The 20914-nt window shown below is 35.3% G+C and overlaps 1 protein-coding gene across 5 annotated transcripts in view; it reads right to left on the reverse strand.

The window, feature by feature from the left end:
* The window catches only part of CTNNA2 (catenin alpha 2), a 424920-nt gene that overhangs the window by 34167 nt on the left and 369839 nt on the right, over positions 1–20914 (reverse strand). For all 5 annotated transcript variants that reach the window (XM_015862648.2, XM_015862647.2, XM_032444565.1 and 2 more), the window contains 4 exons: positions 19921–20013; positions 19492–19648; positions 16437–16637; positions 5111–5262 (listed from right to left, as the gene is read on the reverse strand). In XM_015862648.2, coding sequence (XP_015718134.1) covers positions 5111–5262; positions 16437–16637; positions 19492–19648; positions 19921–20013 — 603 coding nt within the window. The remainder of the gene's footprint in view (positions 1–5110; positions 5263–16436; positions 16638–19491; positions 19649–19920; positions 20014–20914) is intronic.

The following is a 20914-nucleotide window of genomic DNA, read 5'->3' on the forward strand; positions in this document are numbered from 1 at the left end:
TTTTGTCTGCACACTTTTACATATTTAAGACTATAAAAGATAATAAACAGCCTTTTCCCAGCTTTTCATAGTCCAAGTTGCAGCAGAGTAAAGGCTCTGATAGTTTAACTCAGAGAGATCAGCCAGGTGGAATATTCAAAAGATTACATCTCAACAGTGTAACGTCAAAGCAGAGGAGGATTCTTATTAAAGAGAAAACACATTCTCAAACATAGGTGTTCAAGTTATGCATAACGTTTGCAATCTTAATATCTGTAGTCTTTAAAAAATGGAAACTTCATCAGTATAAGTCTTGAACTTTGATAAGAACAGTGCCAAACAAAAGGACAAGGTAATGGAACAGTTATAATATACTACCAGTTCAAGAAATTCCAATATTTTTCCTATCTGCAAGTGAGATCAAATCTAGCGCTAACTTTCAGATTCACTTTCTTAAGGTTTTCAAGCGTGGAGAATTCAACACCCTCATTTTCTTTCAAAAACAGCTACTCTTTTCATTAGAATGAAGAACAGTAGTGAATTGCTAACTGTAGGCTGCCATTTCAAACACATGGTATGTTTTTAACTGCTGCTTTGCTATATCTGATGTCTGGAAGATGCAGCCTCAATTTTAATCTCTCTGATTTGCTTAAAGACAAAGGAAAAAAAGAAAAAAATATACCTTTACTTAAAGCATTTTTATTCCTTAGCTGAGACTTCCAAACATATCAGCAGCACTCCAATTTTTGTGCACAACTAACAGGACCATGGTATTTAAAACCCAGTTTCCAAGACAACAGTCTGTTACTTAATTTATCTGAGTTGGATGGTAGAAAGACCAATTTGTTCCTGCAGAAATCTGAAATCTATGGGCATAAAAACCAAGGAAACATGGATTTGAGATCAGGGACAGTTTCTAAACAAAACTCTTACAACCAGCTGTGGAAGAAGGAGCCAGAGCCATTTTCAAAACTAACACATTTTAAAAACTCATTGATTTTGATGAAAAAGTGTCAATTTTCATCACTTTTAGACTTAAATGTTGCATGGGACAGGCCAATAGACTACTGAGGATTATTTTTCTTTCAAATACAGTCTCTACTACATATAGAGCATATTCTTCATTACATTCATATAATTCTCATGAATTCTTGCAATGAAGGAAAATCTTTCACTATTCAAGACAAATCACCCAGTAATTATATACTCTTACTTTTAAGAAGCATGCTTTATTTCTAATACGAATTGGGTGACTTTCAACTTCCACTAACAGGACTTTTTTATTATTTTTAATATCTCTCTGACTGCTAGACTGAAGGTTGTGTTGATAAACAAAACACCTTTCTCCACTATAGGGTTTTTTTTAGTTTGTTTGCTTATCCTTTGTAATGCCACTATAAATATGTGATTTTTCATAGAATCATAAACATTAGAAATGACCAATCATTAGAAATGACCGATCATCCAGTCAACCATCAGCCCACTTATGCATGAATTATACATAAAGTGGCATAAATATACAGAGAATTAGAGATGCTATTTGTTTAATATTTCACCAATTCAAAAATACTTAATGGAGATATGAAAACTCACAATGCTATGTGCTTACAGGCTGTAGAATGCAATTGCAAGAAATTCAGCACTGTAAACATCAAGCCAAGTTAATGTAATGAGTAGGAATAAAAATATTTCCCTATTTTCTACCACTAAAATACTCTCCACTTCTAAAAGCTAAGGAGAAAAAAGGAGTTTATAATGTGCTTTTATATTTGACTCCATGCTATTCTGGGCATTTGTTTTTATATGAAGGCAGCTGCAGCTGCAGTGACTCAGGTGCTTCAAGCACTATCTGAGTGGCAAAGACAAAGAACCTCTCTCACAGCAGGCCTTCAGCTGTTTAATGATTAAAGTAAAAACTAACTCTACAGACACTTGACAAGCAAAAGGCCCTCAATACAGACAACAGACTCTGCTGTAGTGCTCTCTGGAGATATACTATTTAAAAACAGAGGGTACAGGCTGCAGCAGGTTCTTGGATTTCACCCCAGTGCTTATTCCATAGGTTATCAAGGCTAAGTCTATATTGACAAGTGTGGAAAAGTAGGAGAGGATTCATACATCCAAACTATTCAAGACCCCACACTCACACTAATCTCATCTAGTTTTTACTCAGTCTAGGCATTGTCCACTCCCATGGAATGAAATTCTCACTGTCAGGAGTGCACATCCTCCCCAGTTACCAAGAAGAGTCAAGTTAATGTCCTGCAAGACAGCTCCATAATGTGGATTAAAGTATAGCAAATGGTAAGTACTAGAGTTTGACATTCAAAGATTCACTTTGAATGCAATACTAAGCCTAATCCAGTTGCAACTATCTTGCTATTGGCGAGGCTGCCAACAGTAAAGGTCATGTGTCAAGAGTGGTCTCATAGTTGCAAAAGAATGTAGAAAGGTGCTGTTTGATTGTTCTTAGCTGTAGAGCAGGTTTCCATCTAACAGCTGAGTGAATTTCACAAGTATTCATGAAAAAACCCCCACAGTGTAATTTGATCTCTATGCAGTAATTTAAAAAGATGTTGTAACGAAGTTATTATTTTCTATCTTATTTTTAGATTCTATAATTATGCTCCTAAATTTATTTATACTTATTTGGTTGTGAAAGAGATCTATTCTGGACTGATTATAACAATAGTCCCCAACGGAAAATGAGTCTCCTTCCTCCTCTAAACAGACATTAAATTGTACCCTTTCTAAGGAAAAAGAAAAGATATCTTTCCCCCTTTCCTTCAGATTACTAAAATAATAATACCAACAAATAATAATTTAAAATGTGACCTTATTTCCTCAATGGAATGAGAGAATAATCTCAGATAAATTTTAATCTTCCATAGCATACTCTCAAACAATTACTGCCTGAAAATAATTGTTTGTGGCAGATGCTCTAAAAAGTTTGCAAGATTTATAAATATATATATCTAATTCTACAAGCTTTGCAGCCCAAGTGTGCAGGAATTAAGAAATTATTAGATAAAAATATTCTATTGTTTGTCTTTTACAGCATAATGTCTACCCTTTAATTGCATTTGCTATTTCAACATTAGATGTCTGGGTGGGAATACTAGAAAATATCTCAAACTAAATTGTGTTTTACAGAAAATAAGGTTCTGAGTCAGCAAACTCTGGTTTATGTAAATTTATAGATGTGAATTTTCCCAGTTAATTCACAAGGATAATGAGACCATTTATTTGCTTTAGTTCTCTGCCTGGGTAAGGAGCACTACATTTAGCTCCATAAATAAGTTAATTGTCTGAATGCAAAAATACATCTTCCTAATCTGAGTAAGCAGAATTCATTAGCTTGTATCACATACGTAGTGAAAAGTGGTAGTGATACAATTGCAAAAGTAACCTGGGATGTTTCTAAGGAGACTGTGAAGCCTGCATGCTGATCAGCTTTTGCATTATGGCAAAATGGTACTGAAATAAGTGAACATAGAATGGTGCTTTTTGCTTAGCCAAAAATCTCACTTAGGATGGAAAGTCTCATAGCAACCTCTGTGGGATAGATGTGCAAGTGGGTCCTGGGAGCCAGAACTCTGCACAGGGGACAGAAGAAAATAGGTCTGTAGAAAGAAGTACCCATGACATGATTGCATCTTATGAAGCAATTTAAATGTCTGACTGTGGAAGACTGAAATATACTTAAAAGTGGCTTCTAGAATCACTGGATATCCCAAGTAGGAAGGGACTCATAAAAATCATTAGGTCCCACTCCTCGCTCCACACAAGACCACCCAAATGTCAGACCATCTGTTTGAGAGCACTGTGTATACATACTCTTCTTGAACCCTGGCAGCTTGTGGCCTTGACTACTGGCCTGAAGAGACTGTTCTAGGGCCTCTGGGGAAGAACCTTTTCTTGATACCCAACCTGAATCTTCCCTGAGGCTCTCTTGTCTGAAAGAAATGTTTGGAAACATCTGTTGCAGACTAAGGAACTGTATAGTGAAAGGAAGAACACATCTTATTCCATTCCAGTCTAAAACTCTTGCAAATATCCCAGTGTAGCATAAGCTCAGAAAGGATACATTTGCTCCATAATCAACAGTGCCTATAATTCAGGTACACGAGGTACAAGAACGATTTATATTTTGCAGTTAGAAATTCAAGACTGTCAAAAGCTTTCTGTGTAGATGTTAATGTATTGTGACATGTATAATGACTAAAACGAAGCAATTTGGAGTGCTCCAACTGCCTGAAGGCCTTCATCAGTGCTATAGTAGACTCACATGCAAGAGTGTATGCTGTATGTTTGCTTGGATGAGTGAGTTGTTGCTTTACTACTGTTGCTTCACAAGACAGTTTTTCTGAGTTTTTCACTATAACTTCATTTGTATGTGGCTTTCATGAGGGCAGGCAAATTGTTTTTCATACAAAAATTTAAATTGGGATGTCTGAAACAATTTTTTATTTCTAAATATTTGGCTATGGACTAGATTGAAAAGTAAGATAAAGATATACTCACACACAATTATGTTGCTACTTTAAAAATAACAATAATAATAATAATAATAAATATCTATATATGCCTGAGCAAATTGGATCAACTGGTTAGTCAACACTGAAATGACACATTCTTTAGCTCAGTAAACATCCAAAACCATCCCTGCAGAGGTTCACTGGAGCAGCAAGATAATTTATTTATTCATTTAGATTTTAACCAGACTTACTTCATATCCTAGGCAGCACACATACATTAAAAACAAACAAACAAACATACCCAAACAGCAACAACAAGAAGCCATCAAAAATATTCTACACAAAGTTTGAAAGTCTTAGCAATATATTGCTACTGCTATGGAGGTGGTTCTACTTAATACCGAGCTTCCATCAATGGGCAGTTGTGACCAAATAATCTCCTGGGTAGTTAAATGATATTTTCTTGCTCATCCCCTTACCTAGTTTCTTAAGAATATTTTTTTTTTTCCTGCACATATTTTTATTTTATTCTTGTTTCAACGTCAAGCTTTTCTGGTGAATTATGAAAGAAGGCTGAGTCCAAGTAGCTTTTCTATTCCTCTTATCCAGTGTGTGACAAGCTCCAACTTTTATTTCCCGCATGCCTTACATACCCTTATCATCAGAACAGCTTTCCTGATGTCACGAACTCCATCATAAACCAAGCGGGAGGCATCTATGAACTCATTCTCTTCAAATGGCTGTGGGACATTCGCACTCAGCGCTTCAATGGCAACCTCAACTTGTTCAGCAAAACGTGGCATAACTAGATTAAACAAAATGAAAGGCAACAAGATTAGACACCTCCTTCCGTGAACATTCTCTCCCTGCCCTCCCGGCATAAACACTTTTCAGTAGGCATGGTACATGTTGTTGTCACAACTTCAAGACCTAGGAAGGCTCACAGGGCAGTTTTACACTCATGCTTTATGTTCAGAGCTCTGGCACATTTTCTACTAGTGACTAAACAGACAGCCTCATAGTCTTGCCTCAAACTGAATAATAAAGAAAACTTCCCTTTCAATTAGTTCTTAACTAACTTTTTTATGACAGAAATAGCTCACTATCTGAGCTATCAGGAAAATTATTTTAATACCTTTAAATTTGGAATTAATACAGTACAATATTTATATCAACCTATCAAAGGAAAATATAGATATTGCACCTACTAATTTAGATCAGGTAACTCTAGTCTTGCTCATATTGAATAACAATAGTAGTAAAAGGGACAAAACACCTTTGGGATGCAAAAGTTAGCAATGACCTTTGTTAAGGAATATAAAAAGACATTCTGTTTCTTCATTATCACTTGTGTATGTTACACAAATAGTCATAGCTTTAAGGTAACGATGTTATCAAGTGTGGTATGTGCTTTATGAAACATATCTTAAAGCTATATTATTTGTTTATGTAAATACTTTAACAACTTTTTGAAGTAATTGTAATAACAGAAGCAATAATTTCTCCTAGGAAGTTAAATTTCACAGTGGTAGAAAAGCATATTTTTCTTTTTATATGGATGCCCTTAAATTTGTTCTTACTCATACTGAAAATTTTATGCATCTCACTTAACATCTGTTTTAAAGAAAAAATACAAAACAAACAAACAAAAAAACCAAAAACCATGACTTAAGACAGTTTACATTTTGAAGAACAACTGGAAGCACCTGCTGTTATATTCTGTTTCTGACATTTCACTCACTGAATGTTTTTTCTTGAAAGAGAAACTTTAAAGGGATTAATCTATTCAAATCTTGTTTATGCTGACTTTATATGTTTGTTCATGCACAAAGATGAAAGAACTGAATTGAATCTTTCATGCAGATAATGTTCAGTAAGTGAGAAAGTGCTTGGAATATATTGGGGGAAACAGGAAAAAGTGATATTGACAATAGACTTCAAAAAAGTAAACATTAATAAAACATTGCTAAGCAGAGGGGAAACATTTTAAGTAGAAGAGGAGTTGGAGAGAGATGGAAGTAAATACATATATTAAATTATCTTAATTAATGGAACACTTGAAAGTACATTAGGAGACTAATGTGACTGCATAATGAACTCTAACCTAAAAATAAGAACAAACCCAATACTTAAAAATATAATGAAAACAAGTTAACTAAGAATCAAAATAAATATATTTGGGGTCACTGAAATAAAACAAGCAAAGTTAGAAATGCAAAAATGGCAGCAGAAAAAGGACGCAAAACATCCTAATATTTTTAAATTAAGAATCCTAGGATTCTTAAATTTCTGTCAAAAATTTCCTAAACAGGAGATGTGATCAGGTATTTAACACAGTTAACAGTAAATGCAGAAGACCTGAATTAGGAAGGGGTAGTTTATCTATATAAACACACATAAATATATCTATCAAATATATATTTTAAGTATACAGAATTTAATTTACAGTATTTAAAAAGCTGAAGAGCAATTTCTGAATCATCTTTGTGAATAACAACAACAGTAAAAGTTCCAGGGATTTAGAGAAAAAAGTAAGCATCTATTTTTAGAAGGGTAAAGAAAAGAAGAACTATGGAACATTCAATCTATTTTCAGTACCTAGAAAGAAGTGAAACGTAACATAAAGCAATAATGCTTTATTATCTTGTAAATAACGAGCAGGTGTTGGACAGGCAAAAGATTTGTCATAAATTGGGTGTATCAAAACATTTCAAAATTTTTCTTGAAGGGTAGCTAAGTAATGGGGACGGAGAAACAGTGTCATAGAATCTTAGAATGGTTTGGGTTGGAAGGGACCCTTAAGATCATCTAGTTCCAACCTCCATGTTACAGGCAGGGACACCTCCTACTAGACCAGGTTGCTTAAGGCACCATCCAGCCTGGCCTTGAATGTTTCCAGGAACGGGGCATTCACAACTGCACTAGTCAACCTGTTCCACTAACTGTAATACTGTTCAAATTTGGTAACGTTTTTGACAGGGTCACACACGACCATTGCATGAGAAGGCTTCAAACAATTTTAACCTTGCTGATCTGGCCACAGATTAGTCCCTAATTTACATTATCATATATAAAAATTATCTGTTTTTAAAAATGGAGATAGCTATTAAAGTAATTATGAATTGTTTGCTTGCTTGTCAACTGTAATTCTACATCAGTGCTTAGTTTTGATTAGATAAGCATGAAAAAAAAACATCTTAAACTAATTAGATGGTAGTTTAAGATGTTTTTTCATGCTTAGATGCTAGTTCCTAAAGGTCTTCTATGTTACCATTTAACACAGCAATGTTTTTGAAAACTGAGTGAAGTGCTGTTAACACACTTTAGGAGCTCCATGATAGCGATGTATGATGAATATCCAATTCAGTTGTACCCACAAAAACTCCTGTTTCTCTTATCTGTCATTTATTGCACAGAAAGGGATATTTTTAATCTGAGAAGCAGAATTCAGACAAAGATAATAAATCTGTATCAGGACTTGAAGCTCTTCAATGTCTGAGGACTATATGTACATATATATTATTTTTATTTTGTTTTAACAGCATCATTATAGCTGCCTCTTAGAGGTTTCATTCTAAAGAGACAAGTTGAGAAATTCTCCATTTCTGATATCCAGGGCTTTAGATCTAAGGGAATCAGAAGTCCAGAAGCTGTTCTCTGAAGCTAAACTGTTCTCAGACAAACTAGATACTTGAGCTCCTAAGAAATGACTGTTCTTAGGCACACTGGCATAGTCAGCTTTGTCCCCTGGCAAGCTCTTAGCAGATCTGTATTCATTTATTTATTTGTAGTGGCCCTTCTGAAATTCCAAGTGCCAAGTTTAAGTCTGTGTGCCAAGCACCGGTCAAAGTAGTCCACAAGTGACTGTAAATAATTTGACCAATGAGAATGGGTTAAAATTTTTCAGAAAACACATGGAATACTAAAGGTTTTGAAAACCACAGTGTTGGAAACTGAAGGAAGAGTCCCTGAAAATCTCACACACATAATCTATGATTCTAGTAAAGATCACGGTTATGTCACATAAATTGGCAGAACCATCAAGGATGATTGACACTACAATAAACTAAGAGTTACCAGAGGAAGTTAAGATAGCAAAAAATTCCATGAAAAAAAAAAAAAGCTCTGTTACAGAAACAATTCATTATTCAGATAAAAGGAAATAAAAATATAAAAATAAATTTAGACTTCTGGATGAAACTTCTTTCAGGTTTGTTTTTTGTTGTTTTGTTGTTCAATTTTTAATCCTAGATGGATTTATGAATTGATTTAATGGCAATTCATTTATCTGGGGAAAGAACACACTCACCCAGGAGATTTACAGATTTTAAACAGGTCTTTTAAAAATAGTTCTTATGATACATTTATTTGATATATCCTGTCCAAGATGGCACAGTTACTCAATTTGGTTTAGAGGGTGAAGTAGGAAACATATATGTCACCTGATTTAGTCTGAAAAGTTTGCCAAAATCTGGTAGAATAAGATCTGTAAAATCTTCATCAGAAGATTCTAAATACTTCATAAATGTTTCACTACATTGTAGCCTTCGATTACAGTGCAATTCTCAGCATTTGAATCTTGATTAACATACTACTAATTAAAATGAAAAAAGCTTTATACCTGTCTATTAAAGCAGTTTTCCACATATGACAGCATTAGACAAACTGTTGAAAAGAGCAGATTCGATATAAGTATTTTGTTGCTTGTTGCATACTGAGTACAGTCATATGGATACATATATATTAATATTGTTTTGGCTGTCGCATATGAAGAAGTGCTAGCATATAATTATGTTTATGTTTTATGTCACCAAGTTGGATTTTCAGAGTTCCCTGTTCTGTGCTCAGAGATGTGGTCACTGATGTCTGTTGCAACTAAATACCCAGTAATACAAATGTAAATGTTGATTAGTTCAGGATATTAAATTGTATGTTTCAGGAAATAACTGAAACTAAATTGAGGAAAAACTGGCAATGTGGTGTTTATAGTCCTATGACAGAGAAAATGATGAAGTGTTATTAGTACTCAGCTGGCCCAAGCACAAGACCACCTATTTTCTTCTTCTTAGTCACTGACTCACCTCTGCCTTGTTGAAATGGTTAATGAATATACCTACTCCAGCTTAGAATAGCAATCCAGCCTCTATATAAACTTACGGAATATTTGCAGTAGATTTGATAATCTTGAAATTCTTTTCCAACCTCAGCAATTCTTTGATTCTATGATGGAGTTATGCTATGAAGTATTGTGATATATATGGACACATGTAAAAGAAATAGCCCTTCAAAGTTTGACCTGATTGAATTGTCATTAACAGAAAGAGTAAACATCAGGGAAAAACTAAGGTGAATATCATTAGAGGGAAGTGCACTGTGGCAAAAATAGGCAATCGTAATGAAAGGGTACATCTAAAAGCATGCAAACAAGGATTGTAAAATAAGGCTGTAGGTACATATGTGTCTCATCAGTTTCAGATGTCTCACTCATTCTCCTGCCTACCAGTGCAAATAAAAAACACATGCAGTGTATAGCTCCCAAATTTTATTACTACTAACAGAATTCCCTTCAGGTTAATACTCCAAATAAAAGCTAGCTTTAGCTTTTCAAAAAATTAAATCCAGAACATTGTTGTGGGCTCTTAAATGCAAAATGGATCACACAACACAAACCAGAAGAAATTCCATTTCTGGCATTAGCCATAAGTTTGTGTGAATCTGCATGTAGATGTGTGTAGGCAAGAGGATGAAAGGGATATCAGTGATTTTATTTTAAAAGATTAATGTGCAAAATCACATTCATATTCACAAAACATTCTGTTAGAGCCAGTCAACCTTCACTGCATTTCGCTGCCTATATTTTCTGGACATAGAATCATAGAATCTTTATTGTTGGAAGGGCCCTTTAAAGGTCATCTAGTCCAACTCCCATGAAATGAATGCAAACATTCACAGCTAGATCAGATTGTCCAGGGCCTGATTCAGCCTCACCCTGAAAGTCTCCAGGGTCATTCATGACATCACAGAGCAAACTGTGCCAATGCCTCATCATCCTCACTGTGAGAGACCTATTCCTTATATCCACCCTTATATCTACAGTCTTTAAGCTTGAAACCATTTCCCCTTATTCTAACACCACAGACTCCCCTGAAGAGTCTGTTCCCTTCTTTCCTGTAGTTCACATTTAGATACTGAAAATACACTACCTGGTCACAGCTTTCTCTTTCCTGGGCTGAACAGCTCCAGCTCTCTCAGCCTGTCCTCGTAGTAGAGGTGCTCCATCCCTTGGATCATTTTTGTGGCTCTCCTCTGGATGTGCTCCAACAGCAGATCTGGACACAGTACTCCGGGTGAGGCCTCACCAGCAGAGTGGAGGGGCAGGGTCACCTCCCTTGACCTGCTGTCCATGATTCTTTTGATGCAGCCCAGGGTACGGTTGGCTTTCTGGGCTGTGAGGGCACATTTCTGGCTCATGCACAGATTCCCATCCACCAGTGCCCCCAAATCTTTTTTAGCAAGGCTACACTCAATCCTTTCAACCCCCAGCTTCTATTGATAGTGGATCTTGCCTCAGCCCAAGTGCAAGACCTTTTACTTGAATATGTTGAACCTCATAAGGTTCACCTGGGCCCTCTGCCCAAGTCTCATAAGAGCACAAGATGTTCATGAAAAAAAAAAAAATATCTGAATAGTCAATAAATAATAATGGCCTATGAAAACAGACACTTCTATTGTACTAACCTATGATCCATTACTTAAGGTGGCTAGTCACATCCAAGACAATTCTAGACTTTTTAACTCTTCTACAGTTAGTTTACCTTCCAATTCTCACATTTCATTAATTTTGCCATCCTTATCCTGACCTTCTTTCGTATCTGGAATACATTTAATTTGTGGAGATCAGAACTGAAAAAGCTATTTGGAGCATTAAATGAATACTGTCCTTAACATACAGTCTAATGTCTTAAGCACTAATTTGAGGTATGTTGTGCATGTAAAGAGTGTCTGTGCCCCAATGCTCATATTGCTGACACATCTTTTTTTCCTGAGAGGATGAATTAACTCAGGGCCTTTCTGTCAGTGAATATAATATCCTCATTTTAGATAAATGTTCCTCTTACCATGAAAAATTAAATCAAATTATCTTTTATTGTTGCCTTTCTAATAATGAAACTCCTGTACTCTCATGTGTCAAACTAGCATTTTCCTTTTGGCAAATTTTGCTTCTTTCTATTTGCCTGTTTATTAATATGTCATACAATATCAACCACAGTGTTGCCCCTGAATTATCACAGGATGCCTTTATTTATTCTTAACCTGCTGAGAAATGGTCATTTATGCTTTTCTTCTGAATTCTATACATTTTTTAATCCATCAAATACTTTAAAATTCACTCAGTGGTTACTCATTTTCCAATCACATATGCCTGAAGGATTTTATATAATAACAATAATAATAATAATAATAATAATAATAATAATAATAATAATAATAATAATAAACCTTTGAAAAATCTAAATCAATCACATTATATTCTCCTTTAGTACTATATTCCAATTTATAGGTGTGAAAATGGACCAAAAAAAAAAAAAAAAAAAAAAGAAAAGGAAAAAAAAGGAAGAAAAAAAAAGAAACAGTATTGAATATTTTAGACTCTACGGTGACTTAATCATCTCTTACAAGTCTCATGCAAGTATTTTATAATGTATTTTGCATATTCCTTCATTGTATTCCTCTACACAATGAAGATACTCTCTCTCTGGCTAAGAATTCTTTGGATCAAACCAAGTATTTCCTTGAAATATGAATGTAATTTTGGATCTTAATGGGTATAAAACTTCCTTTTCTTTTTTTTCCTAAATAATGCATTAAAAGCTTTTTGTTGGTGATACCTTCATCTCTGCATTTCACCTTAGGAAAACTTTAAAAAGCAGTAGTGCTTTGCAGAATAAAAACCAAAATTTCATAGAAGTCCTTGGATATAGGATCTCATTATAAGTATGATGGTATCCGTAAGTTGTACTATAAGCACCTGGAACTCACATAAAACATGAATTTAACATCATTTGTTTTTAAAATAGTTTCCAATTGAGAATTTTTAGCTCTCCCTCGGAGTCAATACGCCATTTTGATTACTCATAGTCTTAAATTTATCTTCTTACTTATACATTTTTTTTTATCATTTCATATCGTTGCTGAAAAATCCATCTCTACAACATTTTAGTATTAGCTTTGATAACATCATTTAGCTGCTTTTGCCTAGTGATAAATATCTTCAAAGTTTGTCCTACTCTCACTGATAAAACTCTCTGTCTTTCTGCTGAATTGCCAGGAGTGCTTGTTTTGAATTTTAGTCCATTTAAATAATGACAAAATAGAGAATTTGAGTCAAAATATTAGTCAGAGAGAGAGACATACTTAAAAAGAAAAGCTAATGGGGAAAAAAAGGCAAAAAGGAGAAAATAAAAACAACAACAACAAAACAGTTATCAGGTTATTAGGATATTTCTAAAACATACTAAAAGATGAAACTTCCATTTCTGGTCTAAGTCATACAGTAGATAACTCCAAAGTTTCAAGTTTCTTTTGCAGGAGCATGTAAACCACAGTGTTAGAGTACTGGTTCTTGCCACTTGTTTTCCATATATCCTAATGCAAACTAAAGATAACCACAGCCCTTCCCAGCCAGTTCTGGTTCTGTTTGTTTGGAAACCAATGCTTTTTCCCTTCAGCTGTTTAAGCTTCTCAGGAAATTGCTATGTAGATTGCAAACACCTCCTTATTAGAAGCAATGGGCCCTTTTAAGCAGGTTTCTGAGATGCTCAGCATTATGAAAGACCTCAAGATTCATGCTTTTTGCCCTTTTCCTTGCCTCTCACCTTCCCTTTCTCCTCTCTCCTTTCTTCCCTATCCTACTGTCCTTCCTTCTTTCTTTTACCACATGTATTTTTTTGTATTTTTCTGACTTTTTAAATTGCATTCCTCTAAAAAAACTAAGTAAATGCCACTGATAAATAACAAGGAAAACTTTGACAGGAGCCTACAAAAATCCCTGTCTGCCAAAATCTGGGCTGTCTGGCCCTGGCTTTGCCCACTGTACCTAATCCTGACCCCCAGCTGTAGGCTGACAAGGAAACCACTCGCCCGTGTTCTTTAGTAAACCAAATTAAAGATGTAGGAATACTTCACTGTTTTCTCAACTGTCCCAAAAAAACAAAGACACAAATGAAAATTAAGCCCTGAAGCTTTAGTGTATGCTTGCACACATTTAACATCCACTGAAATCTGTGTTTTGTCTTCCTTCTGAGTAAGACCCATAGATTCAGTGGTTTATAGTTTTCATCCTAGATTTATAAGAATGTCAGCAAATGAGAGTCAAGCTTTTAGTTTGTTTTTAAAGGAAAATAAAAGTACCCAGTTAAAAGAGACATTAGCCAATACATCCTGATGTAATATTGCTTTCAGACAATAATCTAGCCTCAAACAAGTGCTTGGCTATTAAGTCAGTGGGTTAGTCAAGCTCAGCTGAGAAAGCACTGAAACAATGGAAAAAAAACAACCATATACTTAAAAGGAAATTTAGGCTGTAAGTTAAAACAACAAACAAATAAAACTTTAAGGTAAAAAGTTATTAAGGTAAGGCTTGCACGACTGCATTTCCTCAAAAACTATCAATATCACTTACAGCAAAGATGAACTTTCTTCCCCCAGTAAACACAGCATGTGCATTAGTGTTTCTCTTTCCAAAGTAGTCTATATTTCTGATCTGTGGATCAAATCCCCTACTCAAATAACCCTATAAAATCCTGAGAGAAGGAGGCTTACATGTTAAGAGAAGATTTCCTTTCCTGAGCTGATAATTAAAGGTAAATAGTAGTTATAAAAGAAGTGTACTTTGCTTATTCTCCTTCTATTGTAATTCAAATAAATTTTCCCCAGCTTTCTAAAGTCTTTCATTTAGGAACAAAGAAAAGTTAGAGTAAAAATAAAGAGAAACAGAAATGTAAAAGATGAGATGGTTATAGTTGTATTGCTCATGGATTTTGATATATATGTCTATGGGTGGAGCCTGACAAAATAAATGACTCATCATTGATTTATCCTGTATTAGATCTCAAGATGAAGAGTATAATAAATATATATGCATGCATTCATAGATAGATGCTTCTGTATATCCATAGCTATACAGATGCATACATAGATAGAGACCAGTTCTATGGTAGAGGACACAGCATTAATTGGCAGGGCATAGAAAGGAGCAGTGTCATCTAAATACCAACATTTTACTCTAGGGTTATGAAATGAGCCAACAAAGTTTACTGTTTTGTTAATCATCAGCCATAGAGAAACAATATTCAACCCCTTTGAAAGCGGCTTTAGTAGACAGAAATTGTGTTGCAGTATGTAGTAAAATGTGACTATTCTCTCTTCCTGGTTTAATGCTCATACTTTTTCTTACATTTTATTAAGTACTAAATAAGTAAGTACATTCGACTTTGGGGAACAGGGGGTCAGTTTTAAGCACTGAGTCCAGCATTAATAAATCGATGTTGTCAAGAGACACTTAGTTCAGAGCTTCTAGCACTTAGTTATAAATCAAATTATATCAAAAAGTACATTAAGTACAGAATGTAAGCATTCACTGTTCCTATTGCTTGTTTATTTAATCGCGCTTTATAATTGACAGGTACTCCTTTGAAAAATTAATAGTAAAAGTTTTACATAACATTAGATGATAGATATTATCTCATTAAATCTGAAAAGATGCAGCTTATTATCTTATTTGTTTGTTTTTTTATTATTATTAGATGTTAGGAAGAAAATTTTTGCTCAGAGGTGAGGCCCTGCACTGCTACCCAGGTTGCTGTGGGTGCCTTGAGGTGCTCAAGGCTGGGTTGGATGGGGCCCTGGATAGCCTGAGCTGAGGGGGGAAACCAGCCCACAGCAGTGTGATTAGAACTGGATGGGCTTTAAAGTCCCTTCCAAACCAAGCCATTCTGTGATTCTATAATTTTCAGGTATCTACCATATGTACATCTACATAATATCTGGTTGGTTGTATTCTGAGTGGAGATTTAGTCTGTAAAGCAAATACCATTCAAAGTATGATGCATCTGAGCAAATGCAGATCTTTGCTTTGAGATGAGAGTGCTTGATAGTACTGCCCAGACTGAACAGTTCAGCTGTGCATATAACAACTAATACTGAGCAAAAATGAGCCTAAAGTGACATGTGTACATAATTGCCTATGGTTAGTCAGATGAATCCCACTTTTTGTCTATGAAGGCAAAAGCAATCCACATTTTTTTTCTTTTCCATTCAGTCTAGCATACTTCACAGTCTCTCAGATGACACATATTTTTTCAGATAATATACTTTCAGATGCTCAAATGTATCTTTAATGAAAATTTGTTTTGTTTAGAAACACTTAGAACCAATGTTCACCTGCACAGACAACAGAGTAATGTCTGCAAAGATTTCATCATAGAATCCTAAGAGTTGGAAGGGTATTTGAGGGCCATCTAGTCCAACTACCCTGCAATGAACAGGGACATCATAGCTAGATCAGGTTGCCCAGGGCCTTATCCAGCCTCACCTTCAAAGTCTCCAGGGATGGGGCATCCACCACATCAGTGGTCTACCTGTTCCAGTGCCTCACCGCCATTTGATAGGGACACAAAACACATAATCAACAGCCTGAGATCTTGAAAAACAAACTGTGTGTTATTTATTCAAATACACCACAACTCTGATGAGGTACACAATCCTTGATGGATCACTGAATCTCTTCACTTGCACAGTTCTCATCAGTGTGACTTTTGCAGTATCACTGAGTAGAAAACCAAAAGGCATATATTGTAATTAACTTGTCTATTTAGCTTTCATATTCATTCACTGATTCCCCTCTGAGTTGCAGACTTGGGAAAACTAACTGGAGATTTTAAATGAGTTAATATTGAGCAATATTTCATACAAGCTTACCTGTTTCAGAGAGCAGTTTGGTTGCTTCCAGTACCTTCTCGGTATAAACTCCAGTTTCATAGTTTTCCATCTCTGCATTAATTATGTGAATGACTCTGGCTGCACGGCCTCGGATGGCCCCAGCAGTTCTATCCAGGGTATCGACATCTCCCTCTTGGAGAGCAATGACACATTTGTTTACATCTTCCAGAATATGATTTTCTGAAAAGTAGGAAGAAATGCACAGATATAAGGTTCATTTCATTTTACTCTCCATCATAGCAAAGCTTACTGATTTTGATGAAAGAGAAACATAAATACATTAAAAATTGTTATTTATCTTATGCAATATTTATCTTTAAAATGTAGTGGGCACTCTCACCTATGCTGAGAGTGCCAGTCTGCAATTGCTTGAAAAACAGTCACATTAAATTCTATGATAATGACAACGTAATAAAAATCACTGCAAAAAGGAACATGGACAGATATTATGCAGATACTCTAATAAACAGTCGGGCAATTTCCTGAAGATTAATTTACCCATTTCTAGAAATGTTTAATATGTATATTTCATTTGCGCCTAAGTAAGTTAGAAAAGAAAATGAACAATTTTGAAAAGATAACAGCAAATGGTCTTTGCTAATAGCAGGGAGTCTGTGCATGAGCAGTTCATCTCCCTTGCTCCATCCATTCCATCTGCACAAAGTATTAAGATGTGAATATTTCATGACACACAGTATAATCATATATGACAGCATATTCTGAAGTAACAGTCAACTACAGTGAGTCTGCTCAGATGATGAAATATCAAGTAGCTTTATGGAAATCCCAGGAGTTCCATTAATTTTTCTTGGCTCAGAATTGATCCATTCACTCTCACGTATTGCAGCATCATAGTTTATGTGGTACCCTCACATACAGATAATGTAAAAGGATGAAGCAGACTTTGACTAGCTTGGACATTGTTTCCCTCCAGCCAGTACAGATAAAAATCATTTCAGTAATAAAACCATTATGGAATTTCCTGTTTGAGCTAACTTGCTCTAAGAAACTCATCAACTCAAAACAGCAATTTACTTCTCTGCCACAGCCACAAGTAAACTCAAAATAAAATACTGTTTGTTCAGAATAAGTAAAACTAAACCAATCAGTTCATCAGCTGCTTTTTGTTAATTCTCCTTTGCCACAAAAATAGAGTGACACACTAAGCTTCGCTGTTAGAAACTCAATGTTGGACCAGCTGAGAGTTCACGAAATGGCTTATGTGATGCTGAATTTTAAATGCAGAATGAAAACTCTAAGTTTCCTGTGCTGTCACTCAGAAAGTCGAAGCTCTATGTCCATATTTTAAAAACACTGCCTTGCAAAAATATTTCTTCAGTGTTTCTTCATGACCATTGCCATTTTCTTTACTCTGTCATGGTCAAATTTTACCCCACAAGAAGTTCTTCCTGAACAGTAGCAGATGCTGTGTTTGGAATACAAAGTAACTGATTAAAATTAAGATGTGCCTTCTTTTGGTAGGCACTGTATTAATAAAACATGCCATCAGTTGTGACACTCAATATGAAGAGGAGGAAGTGTCATTTTATGAGATACGTTTAATCAGACACCAAACCATTTTTGATGCTTCACTGGTTTAACAGCTGAAAAGGAAACTGCTCTGTGTAATCCGAGGCTCCCAGGCTCAGAGATAGTAGTGACAGGCTTTCTGGATGCATTAGATGTTTACTTATTTTTATATGATGGATATGTCCGTGAGCAGTATTAAAAAGAAATCTGAAAACAATAGTTATGCTAACTTTTCAGTTGCCCTGAGAAGTTTGGATCTAAAGCCAATTATTCCACATCAAAGCTATCTGAATATTATGTTATGATAAAATATGATTTGGGAAAAAAAAAAACCCACAAAAATGTCATCTGATTAAATATCCTCTGATTTTATGGATTCAAGTGTTTGGAGTGAGCAACAGTCCCTAAACAAATAACAAAATGGCCATTTAGAACGTTTCCCAACTCTTCAGCTTGTGGGCTGGGTCTGAACTTGACATCTCGTTCTGCCCTCTCTTTGCAGAACTATTTCTGCTAAAAAGTGTTTGCATCCTCTGATGAACCCCCACAATTCTGAAGTGTCCTTGTATTTTTGGTCATGGCTTACAGTAAACACTCTAGCAGTGGTGCTGAATAGTGGAGTGTAATTATGCTTACAGTTCACCAAACCACCTCTTTGTTACTGATAATAGTGGGATACAACAACAAGAAAAATTTGAAGAGCAAAGTGAAGAAGAGAATAAAGGTCCAGAGATATTTAACTTTTACCAGGAAATTGAGGAAACGTCAAGGAAAGTATAGAGAAGAAAAGAAAATCAAGGCTAATCTATCTTCTGAAGCTTGGCTATTCTGTGAGGTTAGTTTCCTTCAAGCTAGCCTTGGCAGCCTCTACAACCTTATTCACAAAAACTAAATTCACCTCTTTCTAACTGTAATAGAAAAATGATTTTTCTGCACCATTAATCAATTTAGGTAGCACTTGCAATTATGGTATAAATTGCATATGACTATATCATAACGAAGTTGCTACAAGTTGCAGCACTTTTCAAGGAGAGAGGAGAAAAGACAATGACTCAGTGTTCCTCCCTTGTCAGTTCCTTTTCTATGTACAGTTTTGGTTTGTATTATAGTCCTTTCTAGAGAGGTTAGAGGTGAAAAATAAATGCTATTTCTACTGCTATTTTACTTCCTTCTGTTTCGATGCATTGCTACATCAATAAATGAGGCCCAGATGTACATTCCATCTCTCAGAAAATGTACATACTGGTCATGTCCTAACAGTGCATCTAAATGAGACTCATACACAGAATATACCTGACTTAAAACAAAATTTCTCTTTAGAAATAGAAGCCCATATAGGATGCTATTTTCTGCAACACAAAATAACAGCCATTGTTACCAGGCATTAATTGGCATGCCTTGGATGCTCCCACTGAGAGCAGGTTTCCAATAAGACCGATGCTTTAATAATTATAGCTTTTTTCAGCTGTCACCCATTGCTTTGAATTAGCAGTAATCCCAGTACCTGAAACAGAGAGGAAATCATCCACTGAAGTGATGTCATCAACAGCTTCAGTGAGAACTCGCACTTGTTTCTCCCATTGATCCTTAAAGACATCCATGTTGTCCTGTGCCACTTTGCTCTGAGGTCTGGCAGCCAATGTCAGCGCAGCATTTATTACCTGTTATTCAAAAGTAGTATTTACTAGGAGTGGCAATAATTTTCACAAGCTAAGGAACAAATTCATAAAAGACTATTAAAAATAAGGCATTACATCTCATTCAGTAATCAAATCTCAAGATATGAATGTATTTTTCATTTTGTGCAACAGACACAGAAGGCAGTTTAATGACAAAGGCGAGGCTAAAATCTTCAACTAGGGTGTCTTTCCTGACAGATGCTCCCTAATGCTGAAAGAGTTCTCAGTTATTTTCCAGCACAAATAATGCTTACCTGTGGGCACAGACTATCAATCTGTGTTGCTGCCATACGCACTAGCTTCACACCTTCTTCATTATTTGAGATAGAACAGGCCAGATTTGCAACCTATAATGAAAACAGCAGAATCAAGTTTTAGGCAAGTGAGTAATTTCATGCCTTTTTCTCCTATCGAGCTTTGTCTAGAATGAAAGAACTCAACACAAGAGGCACGATCCAGAATCTTCTTTGCTGATAAAGATAAACTTATGGAGATTATTTCTTAACTACAAACAAAGCACAAACAGAACTAGCCATTTTCTTCATTACTTATTTCCCCTAAACTTATTGTGCATTCATTTTGCAGTCTCCTCTACAGCATGAGAGTTATCTTCCAAGACATCAAATGGAGAATGTAGAGCATCCAAACACATCCAAACAATTATCTATGTATTGTTTTTTTCCTTACAGATTATTTATTTATTTATTTTTAACTTTTATTAACCATGTCCATTATGAAAAATAGTAATTGGGCTCATCCATACACTATTGAGTTTTTGTAAAGATGAAGAGTCTAAAAACATTATATGCTTTGCCACCCAGAAACAAAATTTTGACACCTTCACTGATACTGGGGAAATACTTTTTTTTTTTTTTTTGTTATCTTAATTATCCTGATAATGTTAAGCATGTCAAAATTACCTGAATTCTCAGGTTAATCGCAAATGAGATCTAGCAATCAGCACATGCCTTTGAGCAGCACAGAGCTGCATTGCTGTGGTTTGGATACAAGCTGTAGAACATGTTCTCGTGGCTCCTACAGGGCTCTGTGCAAAAAAAAAATCCAGTCCCAAAAGCTGTGTGCCAAGTCCATGAAGCTACCATGTGTTTTCAAAAGAGCAGTTCGTGCCACAGGGCACATAATTGTGCTCATCCGCAGTATGTAAATCACAAAGGTATATTCTGGGCAGGGGAATACATGATTTTTCTTTTAATCATCTGAAAGTATGGCTCTTAATTCTAATCCACA

This window comes from Coturnix japonica, chromosome 4 (assembly GCF_001577835.2).
Source record: "Coturnix japonica isolate 7356 chromosome 4, Coturnix japonica 2.1, whole genome shotgun sequence".
Lineage (NCBI taxonomy): Eukaryota > Metazoa > Chordata > Aves > Galliformes > Phasianidae > Coturnix > Coturnix japonica.